Source organism: Nomascus leucogenys, chromosome 15, assembly GCF_006542625.1.
Source record: "Nomascus leucogenys isolate Asia chromosome 15, Asia_NLE_v1, whole genome shotgun sequence".
NCBI lineage: Eukaryota > Metazoa > Chordata > Mammalia > Primates > Hylobatidae > Nomascus > Nomascus leucogenys.
The window spans coordinates 38,743,409-38,766,018 of NC_044395.1; the positions used below are offsets into that span (position 1 = coordinate 38,743,409).

General features: G+C 41.2%; 1 protein-coding gene across 1 annotated transcript in view; it reads left to right on the plus strand.

Moving 5' to 3' along the window:
- MAML2 (mastermind like transcriptional coactivator 2) overlaps positions 1-22,610 on the plus strand; it is a 364,604-nt gene that overhangs the window by 237,017 nt on the left and 104,977 nt on the right. The window contains exon 2 of the mRNA XM_030829711.1: positions 9,371-10,960. Coding sequence (XP_030685571.1) covers positions 9,371-10,960 — 1,590 coding nt within the window. The remainder of the gene's footprint in view (positions 1-9,370; positions 10,961-22,610) is intronic.

Genomic DNA, 22,610 nt, shown 5'->3' on the forward strand with positions numbered 1-22,610 from the left:
GGCAAAAAGTGAGTCATGGTTAAAGTATTTCATGCACAAAGCAGCTGGATTTTTCAGGCTTTTACAGAATATTATGTGCATTTCTCTGTTAAACACAAAGGGTCCATCACCGAATGGCCCCTCAGATACTTGCTTTATAACAATTGCAGTAACTAGTCAGAATGACTAAGGATATAGTCAGCAGGGTCATCCTATTTGTTATCACTGAATGGATCTGAAATGATATTGTTTAATGTAGTAGACTACATGGGAAAATAACTCTACTTTGAACTTTTTAATTTAATACAAACATCCCCCTGTTGTGGGACAACCAGTTTTGTTTACACTGCCACTAGCAGAATATCATAATATGAAACATGATATTCATTTGAATATTTGAGGGGTACTTCATTATAAGGGAGTGGGATTCCTTTTCTAGCTTTCTCAGGCAGAGTCTCTCCCATCTACAATAATAAGGCCGTGCGCAAGTCTCCAGAACAATGATCATACTGTATTACTATTTTTCACTATGTTTCCAGACAGACTGGTAAATTCCTTTTTTGTGTGTTTCTTTTTGTTAATTCTAACGTTAATTGAAAACAGTGGTTTTTGTTGTTGTTGTTGTTTTTGTTGTTTTTGTTTTTGTTTTGAGACAGCGTCTCTGTCGCCCAGGCTGGAGTGCAGTGGCGCGATCTTGGCTCACTGCAAGCTCTGCCTCCCAGGTTCATGCCATTCTCCTGCCTCAGCCTCCCAGGTAGCTGGGACTACAGGTGCCCGCCACCACACCCAGCTAATTTTTTGTATCTTTAGTAGAGACAGTGTTTCACCGTGCTAGCTAGGATGGTCTCGATCTCCTGACCTCATGATCCGTCTGCCTCGGCCTCCCAAAGTGCTGGGATTACAGGTGTAAGCCACCATGCCTGGCTGAAAACAGTGTTTTAAGAGCAATGTTCTGGGATCTTTTTGAGCTTTAGCTACATGGTTCTTGCATTAACCTATGACATAGGCACCCTTATAGAATATACAGCTGGTGCTAAATAAGTATCTGTTGAATGAATGGGTAAACAAATTCAATGTTACAGATGAGGAGAAAAAAATCTGGTTTTGTTGCCTTCATTTTCTCTTTTTCTAGCACGTGCGTTGTCCATAGGATAGTCAGGATGACAGTGGAAAGTGTCAGACCAGCCTAAGGTTCAAGTTCATCTCTTTTACTGAAAAAGAGCTGCCGGTGACGGAGCTCTGCTCTGAGCTTGGAAATAATGCTGGTGCTTTACATGCGTGTTGCTAATCCCCACTAAAACCCTGAGACATGGGGTACTATTGTCCATATCATACAGGTAAGGTAAGTGACTAGTTTAGACTTGTACAGTAAGTAGGAACAGAGAAGCATTTGGAACCCAGGTTTATTGGCAGTTGAGTCTTGTGCTCTTTCTAGATCCCACAGCTTCCCATTTATCTTGATAAGAGAAGATGTCTGCCTCTCTGAGGTAGTGTTGCACTGGTTCCCTTCCCCTTCTGCTCAATGACTATTTTGTTGGTTAAAGATAAACTTGGAACATTCTCCACAGGGAAGTGATGGAAGTGTCCACGCTGACAAAATGCTATCATGAAATGCCTTTTTTCTGCCCTGTAATGATGAGTGTTTCTGGGGCAAATTCCAAGTCGTTGAGTTACTCTTCCACAAGCCAACCATTAAATCTAAGAAAGGGGAGGTGGGGAAGGGATCAAATAAATTTTGAATACAGGAGAGCTTGGTATTGAGTACCTTCAGAAGGGCAGTATGTTGACTTCTTTTCTCTATATAGAACCTGAATTTGCATTGCTCCTGCTTCTATATAAAGCTTTATCTTGGGCTTCATAAAGAGTAGCTATTTGGGGCTAGGCACAGTGGCTCACAGCTGTAATCCCAACACTTTGGAAGATCAAGGCAGGAGGATACCTTGAGTCCAGGAGTTCTAGACTACCCTGGGCAACATAGTGAGACTCCTTCTCTACAAAAAAATTTAAAATTAGCCAAGTGTGTTGTCACTTGCCTGTAGTCCCAGCTACTCCAGTGGCTGAGGGGAAAGGATCAGTTAAGCCTAGGAAGTTGAGACTGCAGTGAGCCAAGATTGTGCCACTACACTCCAGCCTGGATGACAGAACCAGATCCTGTTTCAGAAAAAAAAAAAAAAAAAAACATTTTGACTAAAATAGTCACATTTCTCAGGGTCCAAACCTTATGGAACAAAGTTATGGAACAAATTTTCTAGAAAGATCTAATATGCCTCCTCTGATCCTTACACTAAAAACAACAACAAAAAGCCTGGGTGTGGTGACTCATGCCTGTAATCCCACCACTTTGGGAGGCCGAGGTGGGCAGATCACTTGAGGTCGGGAGTTCAAGACCAGCCTGACCAACATGGTGAAACCCTGCCTCTACTAAAAATACAAAAATTAGCCAGATGTGGTGGTGCACACCTGTAATCCCAGCTACTCGGGAGGCTGAGGCAGGAGAATCGCATGAACCTGGGAGGCGGAGGTTGCAGTGAGCCAAGATCGTGCCACTGCACTCCAGCCTGGGCGAGAGAGTAAGACTCCATCTCAAGAAAAAAAAAAAAGAAAGAAAAACAACAACAACAACAACAACAAACCCTAAAACATAAAACAACAAACAAACAAAGAAACCTCACATGTTTTCTTGAAGGAGTGAAAGTACGAGTTACTGAAATTCATAAGGAAGCATGCCCTGGCTCCATGTCTGCTCCAGTGCTTTCACCCAGGAAGGGCATGGAGTCCAGATGGGGCTTCAACTTGCATCCCAGCTTTGCAGTCCCGTCAGGAGGCTCAACAACACTTTGCGTCCATCACAAAGCTTCACACACCCCTTCACTTCTGGTTCACATGAGTGACAATACATTTTCTTCACAGTTCCAGTTCTCAGGGCTTCACATTCTCGTGACTTCTGAGTTGAAAGGAAAATAATCAATGGGCAGGTATGGTGGCTCACGCTTGTAATCTCTATAACCTTTGGGAGGCTGAAGCAGGAGGATTGCTAGAGCCCAGGAGTTCAAGACCAGCCTGGGCAACATGGCAATACTGCAACTCTACTAAAAAATGTATAAAAATGTCTTTTAAAAAGTAAAAACAAAAGGTAAATAATCACTGAAGCAAAATTCTGGTGGAACCATTAATGCTTGTGAATTTGGTATGAAAATATTCCCCACAACCCACAACCTCCTTTTTAGCATTGTTTTACTGCTCCCCCTCAATAATTAGAAGGATCCCATTTCCCAGGCACTGAGGTCAACGAATAATTATTAAAACACCTAGAATATGCCCAGCATTGTGGTAGGTACTGAAAGAAACTTGGAGAAGTATAAGGCAATGAATGCCCACTCTGAAAGAGCTTAAAATCTGGTTGGGCAAACCTAATTACTGTGTGGCCATAAAATAATATCTAGTAATACAGGGAAGCTCAGAACTTGATAGGGCCAAATAAGAAGTGAAGGTTCTTTCTGTTTTTAGTAAAAGCCTGATAATCCTATTTTGTGCTGGGACTGGAAAGGCAGGAAGGAATTACTCTCACCTCCAAGTACTTGAGGAGCTAGAATTTACTATTCCTGGATCCTAAACATTTTTACTTCAAGAATCAAATCAAGAGTCATATATTATCTTTCAGATTGGTCTCTTTCTAATGTTATCTATCCCCAATCCTATTTCTAATCAGCCATGAGTAAAATAGCCCAAGGAAAGTTTACAGATGATGGAACAAAGATATTCCCTTGAGTATGTAGGCAGTGGCAGATTTGGTTCTTGTGTTTGTGCCTGGTTGAGAAAGACAGAAGTCTACTTGGGGTGAAAAAAAAGTGACCTATGGACTGAATTGTTACCTTTGTGTGGCACATTCCCTGTTTCTAGGGCAGCACTGGAGACAAAGAATGCATTTATTTTGTGGAAAGGGATAGGGGGCAGGGGAAGAAACAGAAACCAGAGGATTGTGCAATAATGGCATTTTCAAATCCCTCCAGAAAGTTTATGTTTCAAGTCTTTTGGAAAAGTGAAGCATAGCTGCTTAAAAAGAAGCAGTTTACTGAGGACCCCAGCCCCAGTTCTGCTGTGCTGGATTTTCCTTGTTCCTAGGCGTTCTCATACCTTCAACCCCAGCTGTTGGGGCAGGCAGGCTACTGTGTCTAGACCCTGCCCTAGACAGGCCTATGCCTTTCCCCAGCAGAGACCGCAGGCCTCAAATAGCATCTAGATGTCCAAATGGAAGAATGAGAACAAGGACGGGAGTGAAAAGAAACAGTTTGCTGGATCTCAGCAAAAGAAAGTACAGTGATTTCTGTGTCATCTGCAAACCCGGCTAGACTTGCCTTGTTGAAAATCATTCCCAAAACAAGCCCCTTCCTCAGATGGCCAGTGAAAGGGTGATATTAAATGCACAGTCTCATGAATTAAACACAATTGTGTGGCACAGATTTATCATGCAAAATAAAAAATGCTTCTTACCCACCTAGGTAGTAGAAAAAGTGCAAAGATTGAGTGTAGTGCTGATTGGAAGCCTTTACATCCTGCTGCTGGCTTAATCGTCTGCATATTTTCCCTCATGCCAGGGATGATTTGATAGGATATGGTTCAGAACTCTCTCTGGTGCTTAGTAAATCTTTTTGACTGACCGAATGACCTTTTGTCTCTTTCCTTTCCTATATTGGAGCCTCGGGAGTGATGGCCTGAACTTTCACCATCAACTTCCCACCAGTGATGTCATCATTCTCTCCTTGCCATCCAACCCCCTGTGTCCCGAATGCCCTTACCCCTGCCCTGTGCTCATAAGGCATCTTCATTCTATTGGCCTTTTGTCTTGGCTGTCTGGGCTCTCTGTGTCCAGCACACTGTCAGCATTTGGCAAGGTAGAGGCTGAAAGGGAAGACAGCAGTATGGCTAGTGGTTCAGAATTAGGACTTTGGAACCAGACATGTCTGGGCTGGCATCCTGCCTCCATATCTTTACTGTGTAATCTTAATGTCAGGAACCTCAATTTTTTCACTTATGAAATGGGTATATAAGAACACAAGCCTCAGAGAGCCATGAGATTAAACAAGAACTTAACGCCACAGAGTGCCTGTCTAGAATAAGCATTCAGTACACAATAGTTAAGAGGTGAGAGGCTTTCATAGAACATAGGTACTCTTGCCTTTGAAGCCCCTTATTCCTTAAAAAATATTAAAAATTGTATTTTATGACCATGTTGGCAAAAATATAAATTAATATATATTGAAACAGTTCTTTAACCTAAAATCTTATTCTTTTCCTTCTGTTCTATAACTGTTGTGAGCCCTGGGCACTGTGTGTCCCATGCCTAATGGGTAGGTCAGCCCTCGGGTGAAAGATTTGTTTTGGAGATCCTTCCCTTTACCTTTCCAGTATCATTAACTGTTTTCAGGAAGATTCAGGCCCTGCAGCCCCTCAGGACATTACTGCCCTAATATTTCTCCTTTTCCCCCTTCTCTTTTCTCCCAGCCACCCAAAAGGTCCACAGTGTGGAGCTCCAAACTCCCATCGTCCTGCCCCCATCCTTCTCTATTTAAACCCTTGCCTTTATTCCCCACCATTCCCATGATTAGGTCTTGTTCCCTTTGGGCTTTATTCTTGTTCTGGTAAGTTGGCATTGAATTTTCTCATAAACTATTCCTCCTTGAGGTATTATTGACTGTATTCCTCCTCTGTTGCTTCTGGAGTATTTGCGTCTTGAGAGACTCTATACCATAATTCAAACCCATGTATCCAATGGAATAATTTTAGTCCAGCAAAGGAGATATTTCAAAGCAAAAAGTGATCCTTGAGAATCATTTAGATTGTATGGTGCTGGTGCCAGTAGCTTGGTGCCTACAGCATGTAGCCATTCAGTGGGTCTCGGTGATATAACTAGATTAGAAACTTCTAGAAGGCAGGGTACGGCCTATCCCCAAAATTCTCTTGGTAAATTATCATGCCCAATGAAGTTTTGATGGGTGTCTTTTATCCTAATGGAATCACACATGACTTCTTCTGTCCCCCATCTTAAGGAATCCCTCCAGCTGTGCTTGGTGGTGACCTTACACCACCACACATAGTGCCTGGAACACAAACTTCCCTCCTTTAGTGCGTGTTATTTTCTGGCTTTGGGCAGGATAATGATCTCAAGAGATAATCCCATTTATAAAGGAGAAGAAAACTACGGCCCAGAAAAATGGAGTATTTTCCCTAAAGTAACAAAGCAAGTTAATGGAAGAATCAGGACGAGATCCCTGGCTTCCTGAAGACACAGGTGTAGGTACAATTTACCTCTGTCAGGGCCTAGGGTGTCACTTACTACAGAACACAGGCTGTGCAGTGGGAATGCGTGGTTTGATTCCTGACTTCATTGCTTACTCTGTCTGTCCTTTGAAAAGATACTCAACCTCTAAACCTGTTTTCTCATCTGCAAAATGGGGGAAGGGAAGAAATAATATCAACTTTATAGAGTTGTGAAGATTCTGAGAGTTGTGAGAATTAAATAAGGTTATCCACATAAAGTGCTTAGTACAATATCTCACACGCAGGCCTTCAATAAATGACTCATTATTATACAATTATCACTAATTCTATTACTGTCTCTACACTCCTCATAGCCTAAAGAAAGCGTGAGTGCTGTTTCCCAGAGCGCATACTGCACTGCCCAGGGAGTGGCCAGAGCAGTGAGAGAATCTGGCTGAACAGGTTTTTTCAAAGCAGTGGAAAATAAATCAAAGGTGATAACCCAAATTTGGAAAAAGAATGTACTCCTTTGTTTGTTCTTTCCTAGTTGTGAAAGAACCTTCAAAATGCAATTTATGCTGAAATAAATCAGAAGCAACAGGACTGACTCTCTCTGGTCTGTGTTCTTCCTGACCCCATGAGGATAGACAGTGGTAACTTTGAGTTTCTGCTGGATGTGGTAATAGATGACCATGTTCTGTGATGATGTCTACACCAGTGACTGGACAAGATTAGGAGTCAGCAAATCATGCAGAGACGGCAGAGATGTGGGGCAAGGGGAAGCTTCACACCCAGGTACAAAGCATGCCTAGCCCTTTGCTGCAAATTGTTCATCACTAAATGTGAAGTCTCAGGGAACTTTGTTAGAACCCTTGGTTGAAAGTAACAGATGCCCAATTTGTGTTAGCTTAAGCAATAGGGAAATTCATTATAAAGATTCCATAGTGTATCAAAGAAAACAAGCAGAGCTGACCTGGGATCGGAGACAAGCCCCCGAATGATATTAAAACGTGTCTCTCCTCGGCTTCATTTTTCTCTCTTTCTACAGATTTGCTTCCTCTATGGCTCTAGTTAACATAATGGAACAACAGCTCACAAGTTTTGTAGATACAGCCACCTAAAGAGAGCCTGGTCTCACTTTCTCCAAATCCAAAATTCCCATGGAAGGGAGTAATCGCCCTGCCTTGGGTCAGGTTCCTTTCTCCGATTACCAATCAGCAATGATGTAGGGTTATAATCTGTTGTACCAACATGACACATTCACCGTAACTATTTACCACCTGTGAGTGAGCAGAACCACAGATAAGGGATGATTGAAACAAGTATTGATGAGCCAGATGACAAAAAGCAGGTTTTTCCCACCCAGCTCTATACTGCATCCTGGCCATTCCCATATTCCTCATCATTTTACCTGAAATCTAGGATGTCTCTCTAGTTACTGCCCCTGGCCCCTTTATACTAGGTTGACCCTAGCCCTAAACAAGCTAATTAGAGCATGTTAGAGTGTAAATGACAGGCTTCAGAACCACACAAACCTTGAGTTAAAGCCCACTTGCTAGCTGTGTGACCCTGGGCAAGTTACTTAGTCTCTCTGAGTATTGGTTTCCTTATTTATAAATTAAGGGTAATAATACCTTTGTGATGGGATTGTTGTGCAGATTAAGGGAAATAAAGTAACCATATTCAAGTGTTTGGTATGTAATATATACTCAGTTATGTTAATTTCCTTTTCTTGATTAGTCTACCTAGAAATCTTCAGGCAGGTGAGAGAGTAGCCATAAGTGAGAAGAGAAGAAAGGAGAAGTGATAGAATTTTCTATCTAGGAAATGTTTTCTTTGCCTCAGGTATTTTACAATTATGCTGAGCAAACATTGAATAATTTCAGTGGGTCTGCAGCACTGGGAAAGCCACACTTTGATAGATATGGTCTCTCACTTTAGAGACGAATCAACAAGGTTATGAGGATGAATGATGAATGCTTTATGTTTCTTTTTAATTTATTAGTGTGCTTATATGGCCCTTAAGCCTTTCTCTGTAAATTTTAAGGCTCATAAAGTATAATCTGATTGCTAGGTTGTGAATGAAGTACTTCAGCATTCATGAAAAACTTAAACATGTTGCCGTTTAGACATGCTCCCCTTTCAGAATGTAGTAAGCCATACTTTTTCTAAAAATTGTTGTTTATTGAGTTGTTACTATAACAGGCACTTTCTAAACTTTTATATGCATTATCTCACCCCTTCCTATGAGTTAAGTGCTATCGTCCCCATTTTCTGGATGAGAAAATTGAGGCTCAGGTAAGTTGCCGAGGTCACATAGCACCCAGTGACAGAATTGGCACTTGAGCTCAGTTTAGTCTGCTTCCAGAGCCTAAGCAATTAACACTTTTGTTTTGGTAACGAGATTTAGTTACAGGAAACAGAAGAAATGAATTCCCAGGAAAATCAGTGCTTAAAGTATCTCATATGAGAAATGATCATCTCATGGCTTTTGTGTATCCACATAAGGTTGCTACATAGGCTTGGATACAAAGCAGTGGAATTGTAAGAAGAAAAATAGATGAAAAATAACAGAGTATCTCCTTAGACCTGAGAACTATTCTAATTACTTACTTAGAGGATAATAGTGATGAAGCGGTTGGGTCTGTGAAAAAAAAAAAGAAACTAGAGATTTGGTCCCAGCTTTAGACTTGTGAGTGTTTTCTATCTTGCTTAAAATTGTGCACACTCTGATCATCTGTAGCTGCAAGGAGTTGTGTGTGCATGCATGTGGAATATTTTGGCCTGCTCCAGAAAATAACAATGCTTTAATCTTAGGTACTGTGAATAACTTCTTATGATATTCGAAGGAATCTTTATCCATTGACTTACGAACCACTCATGGGAACCACTGATCTCTAACCTAATTGACCTGCTCCTCCAGAAATATTTTATTTTGTTTTGTTTGTGCTACTGAGAGTTTTCTTATATTCCAGATTGTGCTTCATTTGTGCTCTCTTTGTGCCATTTTTTTTAAAAAAACCGAATCTTGTGTGTAAATAGAAGAAACATTTAAATATCACATCACTTTTTATGAGAAGCATATTGGATTAATATCTCTTATTTTTCCTTTTTATTCCCTTCTGTCTTTCAGCTCCAGGGTTCCTTGAAAAGAAAACAGGTAGTTAACCTATCTCCTGCCAACAGCAAGCGACCCAATGGCTTTGTGGACAACTCGTTTCTTGATATCAAAAGAATTCGTGTTGGGGAGAATCTCTCTGCAGGACAAGGTGGCCTCCAAATAAACAATGGACAAAGTCAGATTATGCCAGGGACCTTGCCTATGAGCCAAGCACCCCTGCGAAAGACTAACACCCTGCCATCCCATACACATTCTCCTGGCAATGGCCTGTTTAACATGGGCTTAAAGGAGGTAAAGAAGGAGCCAGGAGAGACTCTGTCTTGCAGTAAGCACATGGATGGCCAAATGACCCAAGAGAATATTTTTCCTAATAGGTACGGAGATGACCCTGGAGAACAACTGATGGATCCTGAGCTGCAGGAACTGTTCAATGAACTGACCAACATATCTGTGCCTCCCATGAGTGACCTTGAACTGGAGAACATGATCAATGCCACCATAAAGCAGGATGACCCATTTAACATTGACTTGGGTCAGCAAAGCCAGAGGAGCACACCTAGGCCCTCCTTACCCATGGAGAAAATAGTGATCAAAAGTGAATACTCACCAGGCCTGACTCAGGGCCCCTCAGGCTCTCCTCAGCTGAGGCCCCCATCAGCTGGCCCCACATTCTCCATGGCCAACTCTGCCCTCTCCAGTTCGTCTCCAATCCCTTCAGTCCCTCAGAGCCAGGCTCAGCCTCAGACAGGCTCAGGAGCAAGCCGAGCCCTGCCAAGCTGGCAGGAAGTATCCCATGCCCAGCAGCTCAAACAGATAGCTGCTAATCGTCAGCAGCATGCCCGGATGCAGCAGCACCAGCAGCAGCACCAGCCTACAAACTGGTCAGCCTTGCCCTCTTCTGCTGGACCATCACCAGGTCCATTTGGGCAGGAGAAAATCCCCAGCCCTTCTTTTGGTCAGCAGACATTCAGCCCACAGAGCTCCCCCATGTCTGGGGTAGCTGGTGGCAGCGGCCAGTCGAAAGTAATGGCTAACTACATGTACAAGGCCGGCCCCTCAGCTCAGGGGGGGCACCTGGATGTGCTCATGCAGCAAAAGCCTCAGGATCTCAGTCGAAGTTTTATTAACAACCCGCACCCAGCCATGGAGCCCCGTCAGGGCAACACCAAGCCTTTGTTTCATTTTAACTCAGATCAAGCAAACCAGCAGATGCCTTCTGTTTTGCCTTCCCAGAACAAGCCTTCTCTCCTACACTACACCCCACAGCAACAGCAGCAGCAGCAGCAGCAGCAGCAACAACAACAGCAGAGTTCAATTTCAGCTCAACAACAGCAACAGCAACAGCAGCAGAGCTCAATTTCAGCCCAACAGCAGCAGCAGCAGCAACAGCAGCAGCAGCAGCAGCAGCAACAACAGCAGCAACAGCAGCAGCAGCAACAGCAGCAGCAGCAACAACAACCATCTTCTCAGCCCGCCCAATCTCTACCAAGCCAGCCTTTGCTAAGGTCACCTTTGCCACTTCAGCAAAAGCTCCTACTTCAGCAAATGCAGAATCAGCCCATTGCAGGAATGGGATACCAAGTCTCCCAACAACAGAGACAGGTAAGGGCTCTACTACTCCAAATACAGAGTTCCCAGAGACCATTTAGCTTGATCTTTATGCTTTGGTTACCATTATGTTTGTACTGGGACAAGATCAAGACCAAAGACAGTAGTGGTCTTGATGGAGTCATATGAAGACCTCATAAAGCCTGGTTCGTTGAGGGCATCTAGAGGCAAGGGCTAGTACTTCCTTGTAGAGCATTAGTGTCATTGTGACCTGTAATGATCAAAGGTTCTTGCTTACTCAGAATAGAGCATTATAATGTACGCCGTTAGTGACATATCCAGTTGTCAATCAGATGGTCCTTTATCCAAGCAGTAAATTAGTCATTAAGTCAATGTGCACTTGCTGAGCACCTACCATGTGCAAGATGTTGTTATTATGCTGAGTATTGGAATAAAGCTGGAGGTGGGATTGAGTATTAAATGACTGATCTACACCTGCAGCAACCAACTGGAATATCTAAATGCCCAATCCATCATAATGATCCTGCGATGACTCCCTGTGATGCATGTGGACCGAATATCAGCCTGAAATAAAACATGATCCCTGTCTGCAAGCACAGTAAGGAAAGGGAGACAGGATTTTTAAACTACCACTTCAATACTGGGTAGAAAGAATAATGATATGAGAGCACAGAGTTTGGGTATCTTACCCGGCAAAGGGAAATCAGGGAAGGCTTCTGGAAAACTAATGTCTGAGTTAAGTGTTAAAAGATGAAATTATCACGACTACAGATAAAAAAAATCTCTGGTTACCTTACGTCCTTTGGTTAACATAAAACAGAGGTTTATTCCACCCCAAACGTGAACAATATGAAGACATAGCTCTGTGCCTCCAGAGCACATATTGATGAGTAAGTCCTGATCCCCAGGGAACCTGAAAGAAAAAACTCTTTCTGGAAGGAAGGAAGGAACTTTGAATATTGCTTTGTGCGTGTAATTTGACAGGTCTATGTTGTCTGTCTAAGCACAAAGACAGCACATTATATGTCAAAAAATTATCTCAGGACAGTGCGATGGTGCAGAGCCTAATTCCAATAACATTCCTAGAGTAGTTTTCGTGGCTATTGCCCAGAAAAGAATGCCACAAACACCACAAACTCTGTCCAAGCTAACCTTTGCCCTAGATATTGGCCAGGAGAACACCAGACTCAATGAGGATTCAAAAGTTATGCACTAAGGACAGCTTTCAGCCGTTTTCCACTTAAGAAGTGGGTTTTTAAAAAATTATAGATTATGGAGAATGGACTTGGAGTAGACACATATATATATATACACATTTTTTTTTTTACAAAATTCCTTTTTTAACCCAGGCAATTTTGGGAGCATTTAAAAATAAGTTGTAGAACTATTTTCTAATGCTATATGTAGGCACTTTGATTTGGATGAATGTAGGTTCAAATTCTTACTCTGACAGTCTTAGCTGTGTCACCTCAAGGGACTCACTGAACTTCTCTAAGCCTATTTCCTCACCTATCAATAGGAGTGAAAAGAAAACCTCCTAGGAGTGTATTGAAAATAAAATGAGGTAATTCTCAGTCCAAAGTCTAGAATAAGTTGATTACTATTATGATTATGGAAAGAGCCATAAATCACCAAAATGTTATTTTTAAACAAGCACTGCTATTATATAGGAGAGGCATTGGAGTAAATCCCAAATTCTAACATAACCAGTATTGGGGAAATAAATAAAAGAGAATTATCCCTAATTTTTCCCTATCCAGCAGCTTGAGTATATTGCAGTTTACCCTTTCTAGGCCCAGACTTCTGACCATAAAAATGGAAATTATAAATAATGAGATAGCAATGAGTCAGCATTTATAACCGGCATGACTTCTGCCTCCGTTACTTGTGGCATCTCGTTTCATCCGTATGAGGGAAATGCCATTATTTCCATGTTACAGGTAAGAGAATTGAGGCACAGAGAGGTTCAATAGCTTTCCCAAGTTCACATAGATACTGAGTAGCAGCTGCAGCATTCTGATGATCTGCTTTGGAGCCTATACTTTCAGCCACTAGGATCTACAGCTCACAGGTAGGATTTGCTGGAATCCTAGATCATTGTGGAATTCTTAAAAAGAATATTCTTCTAATGTTGAGCCCTACTTACATAATCTACATAGTAGATTAAGTCCTTTGGGATAAAAACATATCCTAAATCTCTATTCTTTAGAGATGCTAAAGAAATTTTATATACACACACATACACACACACACACACACATCTGTGTGACTGTTAGCCCTCCTGAGGGTAAACATTATGGAGTTAACCAAAATAAACAATTTACAACAGGAAATATATATCTTTTTTTTTTTTTTTTGAGATTGAGTCTCACTCTGTCACCCAGGCTGGAGTGCAGTGGCTTGATCTCGGCTCACTGCAACTTCCACTTCCCAGGTTCAAGCGATTCTCCTGCCTCAGCCTCCTGAGTAGCTCGGATTACAGGCAGGCATCACCACTCCTGGCTAATTTTTATATTTTTAATAGAGATGGGGTTTCACCAAGTTGGCCATGCTGGTCTAGAACTCCTGAGCTAGTGATCCGCCCTCCTCGGCCTTCCAAAGTGCTGGGATTACAGGCGTGAGCCACCACGTGGAAATATATATCTTTGGTTCCCCATCAGTCCTTTTCTGGGAGCCTCCCTGCCACCTCCAACATCCTCTGGTCTGTTTCCGGACATACTGCTGATATCAGCAACTATAAACCATATTCCCGACCTTTTAGTCCCCACCTGAGTTTCTAGGACCCAAGCACAGCAATGGGTGCTGATGGCCAAATCAACAAACATCTTCCAATGCCTTAGATAATTTTTTACATTCTCCTAGGGCATATGACATATATGATACAGAGGTAATTTTCATCTCTTCCAAAAGGCCCTTAAAAAGTGGTGGAAATGTGGCAGCATTTCAAGTTAAGGGCCTCTCTTCGATATAGGGAGTAGCCACCCATTTAAAGCTTTATCCCAGCTTTATAGACTGAACCACATTGTCCCTTTCAGATCAATAATTCTATAACATATGATCCCAAAATCATGTGGCTGAGTTTTAAGCAAGTATACTACAGCTGTGTAGTCAAGTAAGTATTGCCCTTTGGAAAGCATTCACATTTAGGAGGAAAGTGTACACATTCTGATAATGATGCTATTGTTCAATACAGCTATAGAATTTTCTCTGGGGATTGTCTCTAGGGCTTATAGCACATTTGGTAGATTATTACCAACACAGTAACATTCATCCTATCAGGGCAATTTTTGCAAACAGTCAAGTCAGGTAATGCTGCTTTGGGTCAAAACCAAGGGGTAACTATGATGTGACAAGGCTGCATTGCAAGTGGGGTGTGTGAGCTTTCTCTGAAGGCAATTAAAGAAAGTGAGCTCCTTCTCAAGATGTTAATTTTGGGAAGGAACTTGTATTTGATATACATACTTCTAAGGTTATTCTGATTCTCGTTGTCTCATCCAGTGTGTTGGCATGTATTCTTAACTCAGAGAGAGTAGTTTTAACTCTTCCATCTATAATAGACGGTACAAATGTCTATTCTCATTCCAGGACAGCTAAATCTCTGTTACTGATGACCAAAGTCATGGGTAGGGTAAAGGATTTGGAATTAAGCAACTCTTAAATTTATCAACTGAAACATCTTAAAGGAAAACACTAGTCATGTATTTTTTTTTTCTGCTTGTCATACTCACTTTGTGTCAAACATGGGACTATTTACTATGGGATTTGTTACTTGAAGCTCTTTAGCCTGGTGGAAATCTTGGTTCTCTGCTACAAATTGGTAACTAAATTTGTTGATCAGTTGCTTGCAGTTCACCTCATAGATGTGCAAGGTGACCTTTCCTTTACCTGTCAGAACTCTGAACCCAGACAGATCTACATTTGCAGCTAGAGACTGAATGTGGGCAATTCCTATGCCTCTTCTCTTTTACTGTGTACCTACCTCTATTTTCCTACAGGTAAATGATGCCTGAGAGATGGATGCTGCATAATAAAATTGTTTAATAAATCCTTATTGCTCCATGCTTGGGGTGGTTTTAAGTAATCTCTTCTCCAGAGACTGGGAGAACAAATGCTATTTGGTGTTTTACAAAATGTCTATAGCAGACTCTTGTCTTGCTAATATTTGTAGCTTGGCACATGGAGATACCTCTTGGCTATAATTTTCTTCCCTTCCTGATTTGAGGATTATGGGAGAGGGCAAGACAGGGATGCAATGCATGCATTTCTGATTTATCTTCAAGTCAGTGAACGCTTATTTAAGTTGTGAAAGAGTTATTGGCTGATCAGGGCTCATGAGGGTTTAAGCCAAAAGTGCTTACCTCTTGAACCAAAAAGTGATCTTTTTCAGAGCTATATAATCAGTCACCGAAAAGTGTGAATTTTTTTCTAACATTGGATCCATGCAACTCAAGTGGATTCTATATTTGGTTTAGAATTCTCTCATATCTAAAACTTCTTGGAGGGAAGGCAGCCAGTGAATGGATGGTTTGTTATGACTGAAACATAAATTTGTACATTGCCTCCTTAGTTTAAAGCCAAGTTCCTCAATCATATATTAATAACCTCACCCTACTCTCTCTTCCTAGCCAAGCTTATCCTTCACTACACCATATCAACCCTTGGTGTAAATCAGGCACATCTCCTAATGTTCTCTGCCCCACTTCTTTAAGGTAGTATTGTATATATCTAATCTTAAGGATGAACACACAGAAAATTTTTTCCAAATTGGCCTGGGTGACAGTGGGGAAATCAATGTAACTCTCATATGCTGACAATACCTCTAAATCCTTATAATTGTCCAATGAAAGGGCCAGAGAAGAAATAGAAATCTTGTATCAGCTGGAAATGCCTTTTCCAATGGGAAAATAATCATGAATTTAGTGTTTTGCAATAATACGATATCCAAGCCACTCCTTTGCTGGATCCTAGAGGTTGGCTGAAGGGTCACCCAGTTAGGCTGGTGCCACAGCTTGGGTTCATAGGCTAGAATAGGTTAGAGGACGTCAGGAGCCTGGAGGGCCAAAGCAAAACCAAGCCAAAGTCCTAAAAAAGCTGAGAAACAACATTTTTCAGTATATTCAGAACCAAGAAGGAGGCTAAAAAACTGGTGACGTACCTGCGGTCAAGGGTAAATATAATGACATGAAATCTATAGTGAAGATGGGATAGAGACTCAAGAGATGCTAGGTGATCACTGCAAATGACTCTTCACCATTTGATGATTTCTTTATAACTCACCTTGGCTGAGTCTTGGCAAAAGGGAACAAGGTCTATACAGACATACTGTGGGTTGTCAATGGGAGGCCAGGAGCATTATGTTTACATTTTCATTTTATTTTTGATATTTCACCATTTATCTTTTAAGTTTACAAAGGAAAGAAAAATTTATCTTTAATACTCCATGAAACTAGTGCTTGACCAGAATGTAGAGTGAATTTCCAGATACATATGTTGATATAATTAGTATTGAAGAATCATAATTGAAAAATTAGCAGGAGGAACTTGGTGTCTTTTTTGTTCTTTTGTCGTTATTCTGTTGGTTGGTTGGTTGGTTGGTTCGTTGGTTGGTTGGTTGGTTGGTTGGTTTTAACATTAGCACTAACTCTGTGCCATATACGAATAACTCAAATGGTAGCGATAATCAACCATTTTTCACAGGTGAGGACACTGATGCTCAGAAAGATCAAATCACTTGCTCAGGGTTATAGTTAGTAATTGGCCTGATTTTACAGTCAGGGCTCATAATTACTATGCTGCCTAAATTAAGGAAATAGGTAGAGGTGGTTTGGGTTGTGCTGTCAGGGCCTTCTTTATGATATATGTTCGAAATTTCACTGTTTTCTACAGTCCCAGGCAAAATCACCACTTTGGGAAAAATTTAGGTCGGTTCCAATGTAGGGAGAGATCTTCAGTCAAATTCACACTGACCTTGCCTTATCTGAATCCACAGATCTCTCAGTTTCCTGATCTGCCTACCAGGAGCCATGAACTTACTGAATATTGTTCCATTCTTAGCTCTGGCTAAGCTTCTATTCACTTGTTTGAAACCATATTTATTGTGTGCCTGCTATTTGCCAAGCACAGTTCTGGATTACTGATGCTACACCTGAGATCAAATAAGAAATTGTGGTGCAGTAATGAAAGCATAACATTTTCAAAGTTTTTTAAAAATTAAATAATCAGATTGTTTTCAAATTGAGCTATTTTCATCATATTGCAGGCATATTCTTGTTTCTGTTGCTAGGCTGATTTGCTGCTGGGCTTCTTCATACCTCTGTTCCCAGATTAAAATGGGAAAAAAAAAACAAGGAAGTGAGAATGCAGTTTAATTTTTAAAGCAAACATTTCTGGAGTTTTGTTAAGTATTTTACATAATAAAGAAAATTCATTCATTCTCTTTCTCTTTAACATCATCCATTCGAATTTAAGAATTTTTCAGGATCACTGTTAGAGTTTCACAATGGGATGAAACCATAATTCTTGCCTTCACTCATTCATATGATGAAAATGTATTGAACACCTACAATGTGCCAGGAACTGGGGATTAAAAGATTAAATGACCCCCTTCATAGCCATATAATCTCAAAGATCAGGAAAACATGGTTCCTTCCCTGGCTGAACTTTTGATCTGAAGGAGGTATCTGTCCTTATTACTTTGTGAATTCCCATTGGGTAATTACATTACATTTTCTCAATCCTTAACAATCCATTCTATATAAGAAGTGAGCAAAAATTGTGTGGGCATTTCCCCTAAGTCAACAAATTTCATTTTAAACATGTTATTTTAACCTTTCACAGAATAGAACTCTTTTTGCTGGATATTCTACTTTATTTTCTATTTTATTTTGTTATCCTAGTATGTAATAGCTCAGTGCACAATGGAGTGAATTTGTGTAAAGCAACAATTAACTCCTCTTTCCCTCAGTAAAGAAATAAACACAATAACAAGAAGAACATGTTAGCCTTGGGATCATAATACATACGGTTCAACTCCACAGTTAGGGGAATGGCTTCTATTATTCTCATTCCAAGGTCTTTGTCTGTGTGTCACATCCATCAATAAGAGCTGTGCATTTAAAGCATTAGTGGGTAAGTTAGCCTGTTGAATACCAAGTTTCCAACTAGGGAAAGAAAGGGTGTAGGGTTAAGAAATAGATTTGAACCTGGAAATGGAAATGCAAGAGGGTTAATGGAAAATCTGACAGATATTTAACTGTAATGTGCATTAATGTAGGTGACTCAAACAATCCCCTTTGCACTCATTCTAATTAGTTTTGCCTTTTCTAATCAGATGTCAGTTGTTATCAGTTTGGTAGAAGGGGGTAGTGGTTCTTTTTGTCAAATCCAAAGGAGGCAAAAACCCATTTAGCCAGTTCACTAATCAGTAAATTTGCACATTAATGGTTAATTAAAGTTAGGCACAAAGACTTGAGATTCAGAAGGTGTTTACTATAAGGAGTTCTGGGTTTCAAACAGAAGACCGTACAAATGTTTAGACTAGTAGGATCAGAGAAGTGTAATGTCAGTGAATCATCTTAACTCTTTTACATTGTGTCTCAAGCAGGAGAAACCAAACTTAAACACACACACACACACACACAGACGCACAGCCTAGGCAGCTCTCTGGATACTAATTAGAGAACTCTGGCTGAATGTTTGCATTTGATGCAATGAAACTGAACAATAAAGTGGTGCCTAATTCTCCAAGCAATAAATTAAGCTGAACATAATAGAGGGAAGCCAATGACTGCTTCCCTGTGCATCCTGCTAAATCAAGTTTTCAAGATCCTCGATGATGAAAGAACGGGGGTGGTTGACCTGTTTCCCCTTCATTCTACTGTGAGTTCTCTCCACCCTTAACCACTAGCATTTTCCACAGTTTGCTTTTCACAGGCTCTCAAGTTCAGCTCCACCTTTATGAAACATGAATTTCATAAACAGGGAGCTTACTAGGTCCTGCTTGGTAGTCCACAGGTCTGTGTGGGTGAGCACAGGAGTGTTTGTATCCCACTTTCTGGTCTTTGGCTCACATCTCTACTCTGTGACTCTGAGTCTTTGTCCAGTTCTTTCTCCCCTTGGCTGTACTCTCTCTTCTTTGACCCTTTCCCTACAGACCAATTTTGAACTAGCCTCTTTTCCCTGACTGTCTTGAGACTGTTTCATCGCAGGCCTTGAAAGGTGGAGGGGTGGGGACATGTAGCTGCTGGAGTTATTATTGGCAACAGTGGTGAAGGGACGTTCCCATGCTGGGAAGAGGCATGAGGCTAATAAGCTGGCCAGCCCATCTCCAAGTCCCCCAGTCTCTGGATGGACATACCCTTGGGCAAAACATATCCACAACAGCTTCTGACCATTGTTCCTGCTTGCTTCTCGTGCTTGCTAACTGGCCTGCCTCCTTCCAGTCTTGCCAACATGAAACCAGAGTGAGCATTCTAAAATAGGAATTTGACCATGTCATCACCTGCATAAAACCTTTAAATGGCCTTCATTTTCACAGAAGAAAGTCCAGCTCCATAGGGAGCTTATAAAGCCCTGTATGATCTGAATCCTGCCAAGGTCTCCAAAGTCATTGGTTTTCATTCCCAGCCTTTCTCTTCCCTTGACTCCTACCCATTCACCCATCCTCTCCCCAAACTCATATACACTCTGCACTTAGCAACCTTCATAATAAATGTCCTCTAGTTCCTGAGAAGTGTCATGCTTTCTCTTACCCCCAGGTCTTCAAATATGCTGTTCCTTCTGCCTGGAACACCCTTCTGCTCTACTCAGCTTGGCTAACCTAATCCTAAACTTTCTTCAGTCTCAGCTAAGACATCATTTCCCCCAGAAGGTTTCCCTGGTCTCCTAATATGGATTAGCTCCCATCCTATATGGTCTGGTAGCTCCCTCTTCTTCTCTTTGGGCATGTATTACCTCTCATATATCTTTGTTCTTGTGGATCTCCCCCAACTAGACTGCAAGCTAGTTGAATACAGGGGTTGCATCTGTCTTATTCACCACTGTATTCCAACCCCTAACACATCTACTATGTTGCAGGGACCCAAAACTTAGTTGTTGAACAAGTGGACAAATAAATTATACCATTGACTTTTCGTCCTTTCTTCTGTTCTGGAGATTTAAGAGCTCATCCCCTCCCCCAACAGAAGTTAGGAACAGGAGCTGGCACTTCCAGCTTCCTCCATACCAAGTCTGCCCTCTAAACACCATTTGCCCATGGACCTAGTCTTAGTTTGAGTCCTAGTCCTTCCAGTTCTAGTTGTCAGAGCTTGAAAGCAGAGAATTCCCTCTCAGTTGCCCCATGGATCAAATCTATGAGATGTAATTCTGAAGAGGCCCTATTGATGGGGGCTGGACTGGCCTATATGCTGGGGAAATCATATGGGTAAAAGTAAAGTAAGAGAGTTTCATTGAGGATACTCCAAGTGACTTTTTTTCTCTCATCCTGAAGGCAACGGAAAGTCATGAAAAAAACTGCATAGGTTGTTTATAAGCAGAAGTATAACTTGTACCTGGCAAAAGGTAATTGCTTAATTCAAATGCATTGAATGTCAGTGAATCAAAATTGCTCTTTAGAAAAGTCACTCTAGTAGCAGGATAAAGAACACACTGGAGGGGGGCAGCTCCCGCCGATGTCAGAATGTCAAGAATTCACCCATCCTCTATCTCATTGTCTCCCTTGCACCCTACGTGCCACTTCTCAGAGGCCAACACTGAACTTTAGCTCTTGCTCCAGAAGATGTATTCCATCAATCATTGTATCTTACATCTTTACTCTCTCCTTTCTATCTTCAATCATGCTCAAACCCCAGCATTCTTCAAAAATGACTTTCATTAACTCTTGTACCCCTTTGAGCCCCGTTTTGAACCAGGCTCCGAACCTTTGTAGTCAGCATACTTCCTCTCTCCCTTCCCAGGTGCTACTGCTGACACCACTGCATGACCGTCCACATCTCTGCCTCCACTGCTGCTGCCTTCGTGCTTTGATACTGTAATTCTCCTTTTTACCTCCTTCTTTCCAGGTACCTTGTCCCTCCAGATGGTAGTTGGACAGTGTGTCTAAGCAATTCTGCCTTGCTCCATACTCCTTAGGGATGAGGCCAGTAACTGGCATTCTAGTTATCTCTATTGCTTTTGCCAGGCCTCCTTCCTGGAATTGCAGCTTTACCCCAGATCCAATCATTTCCTGGGGCTCGATCTCACAGCATCAGCTCTCCTCCCTATGAATGCCTTTTGCCCTATCACTGTCTGATCCCTACTGGCTGTAACATCCTGTCCACCTTCTTAGGCAGTTCTGCTGGTATCTTGGAACCCCAACCCTTCACTCTCTCCATCCCCTTCCCTGAGTGTCCATGTTGCTACAGCAACGTGTTTTCATGAAACAAAGTTAGTTTCTTCTCCCTCTAGTACCCACAGCACAGTGCAAACCTTTCAGTATAGTTCTTACCTGTATTATAATTTTGTTTAGGTCTCTGGTCCACTGAACTGTGAACTCCTGGAGGGTTGGGACCATGATATTTCTTTTTCCCCTCTCTGAACTCACAAAGCATTTTGCATCTCTCATTACATTCGTTGCTTTCTACCTTGAATTGCAGTTAAGTCCATACCTTAACCCCTCTACTAGACTTCAAGCTCCTTGAAACCATGTCTGTATGTAATTGATCTTTGTACCACCAAGGGCAAACACAGTGCCCAAGAGAAAGTGTCAATATACAGGCAAAGAGAAAAAGGCAGGACAAAGGAAAGAAAGAAGTTATGCGATGGGGGTGTGTGTATATGTAGGCTGTATAATCTTGAAATCAAAGAAAATGAAATGGGTTTGAATAATTTTATATGAATTTAAATATAAAATATACATTATTGATAATTTGTATATTACTTCAAAAATGTTGTAAATATCTTCATGTCCATGTAACTGTGGCCAAGTTACTTAAATTCCCTGAAACTAAGCTGTGTCATCTGTAAAATGAGAATGACAATACCTATTTTTCAGGATTGTTGAAAATGTTCCATGGTGCATGAAATAACCCATGAGATATACAACAAACACAAGGCCTGAGCCTTGAAGGCAATTGACAAACGTTAGTTTGTTTCTCTTTGCAGATAAGCACCCTCTGATAAAATAATACAAATTAAATGTTAGTAGACATTGCAATGAGTGATTTTCAAAACTGAGCCCTCATTTAACTCTGAGTTTGCAAGAAACTAAGGTCAAAAGGAAGTACGTGGGAATACAGAAGTTTTTTTTGTAAGTATATGAAAACCATACACGTTCATTAAATGGAGAAAAATTTTTCCTGGAAATAAATTCAAACGTACATTTATCATCAGGGGAATTAGGTAACTTGATGGACATCTTCTACTGGAAATTTTGGAAAGACATCTTGACACTGTTGACTTTGATGTTTCTGTTTTTAAGCTGCATTATAAAATCTTATATGAATATTATGAATATTCATATTCATAATGAATATTATACTTGAATTCAGTATTATACTTTAATGCAGTAAAGGCTTTCCTCCAGGAAGCTGAGATAATGTGGTTATAGGTACAATGTTTTCTGAAGATGTAGTTCAATAGTTTTCACACTTTCTTTCAGCAAGAACACTTCTTTCATCCCTTATCCTCTTCCCGACTCCCTCACCCC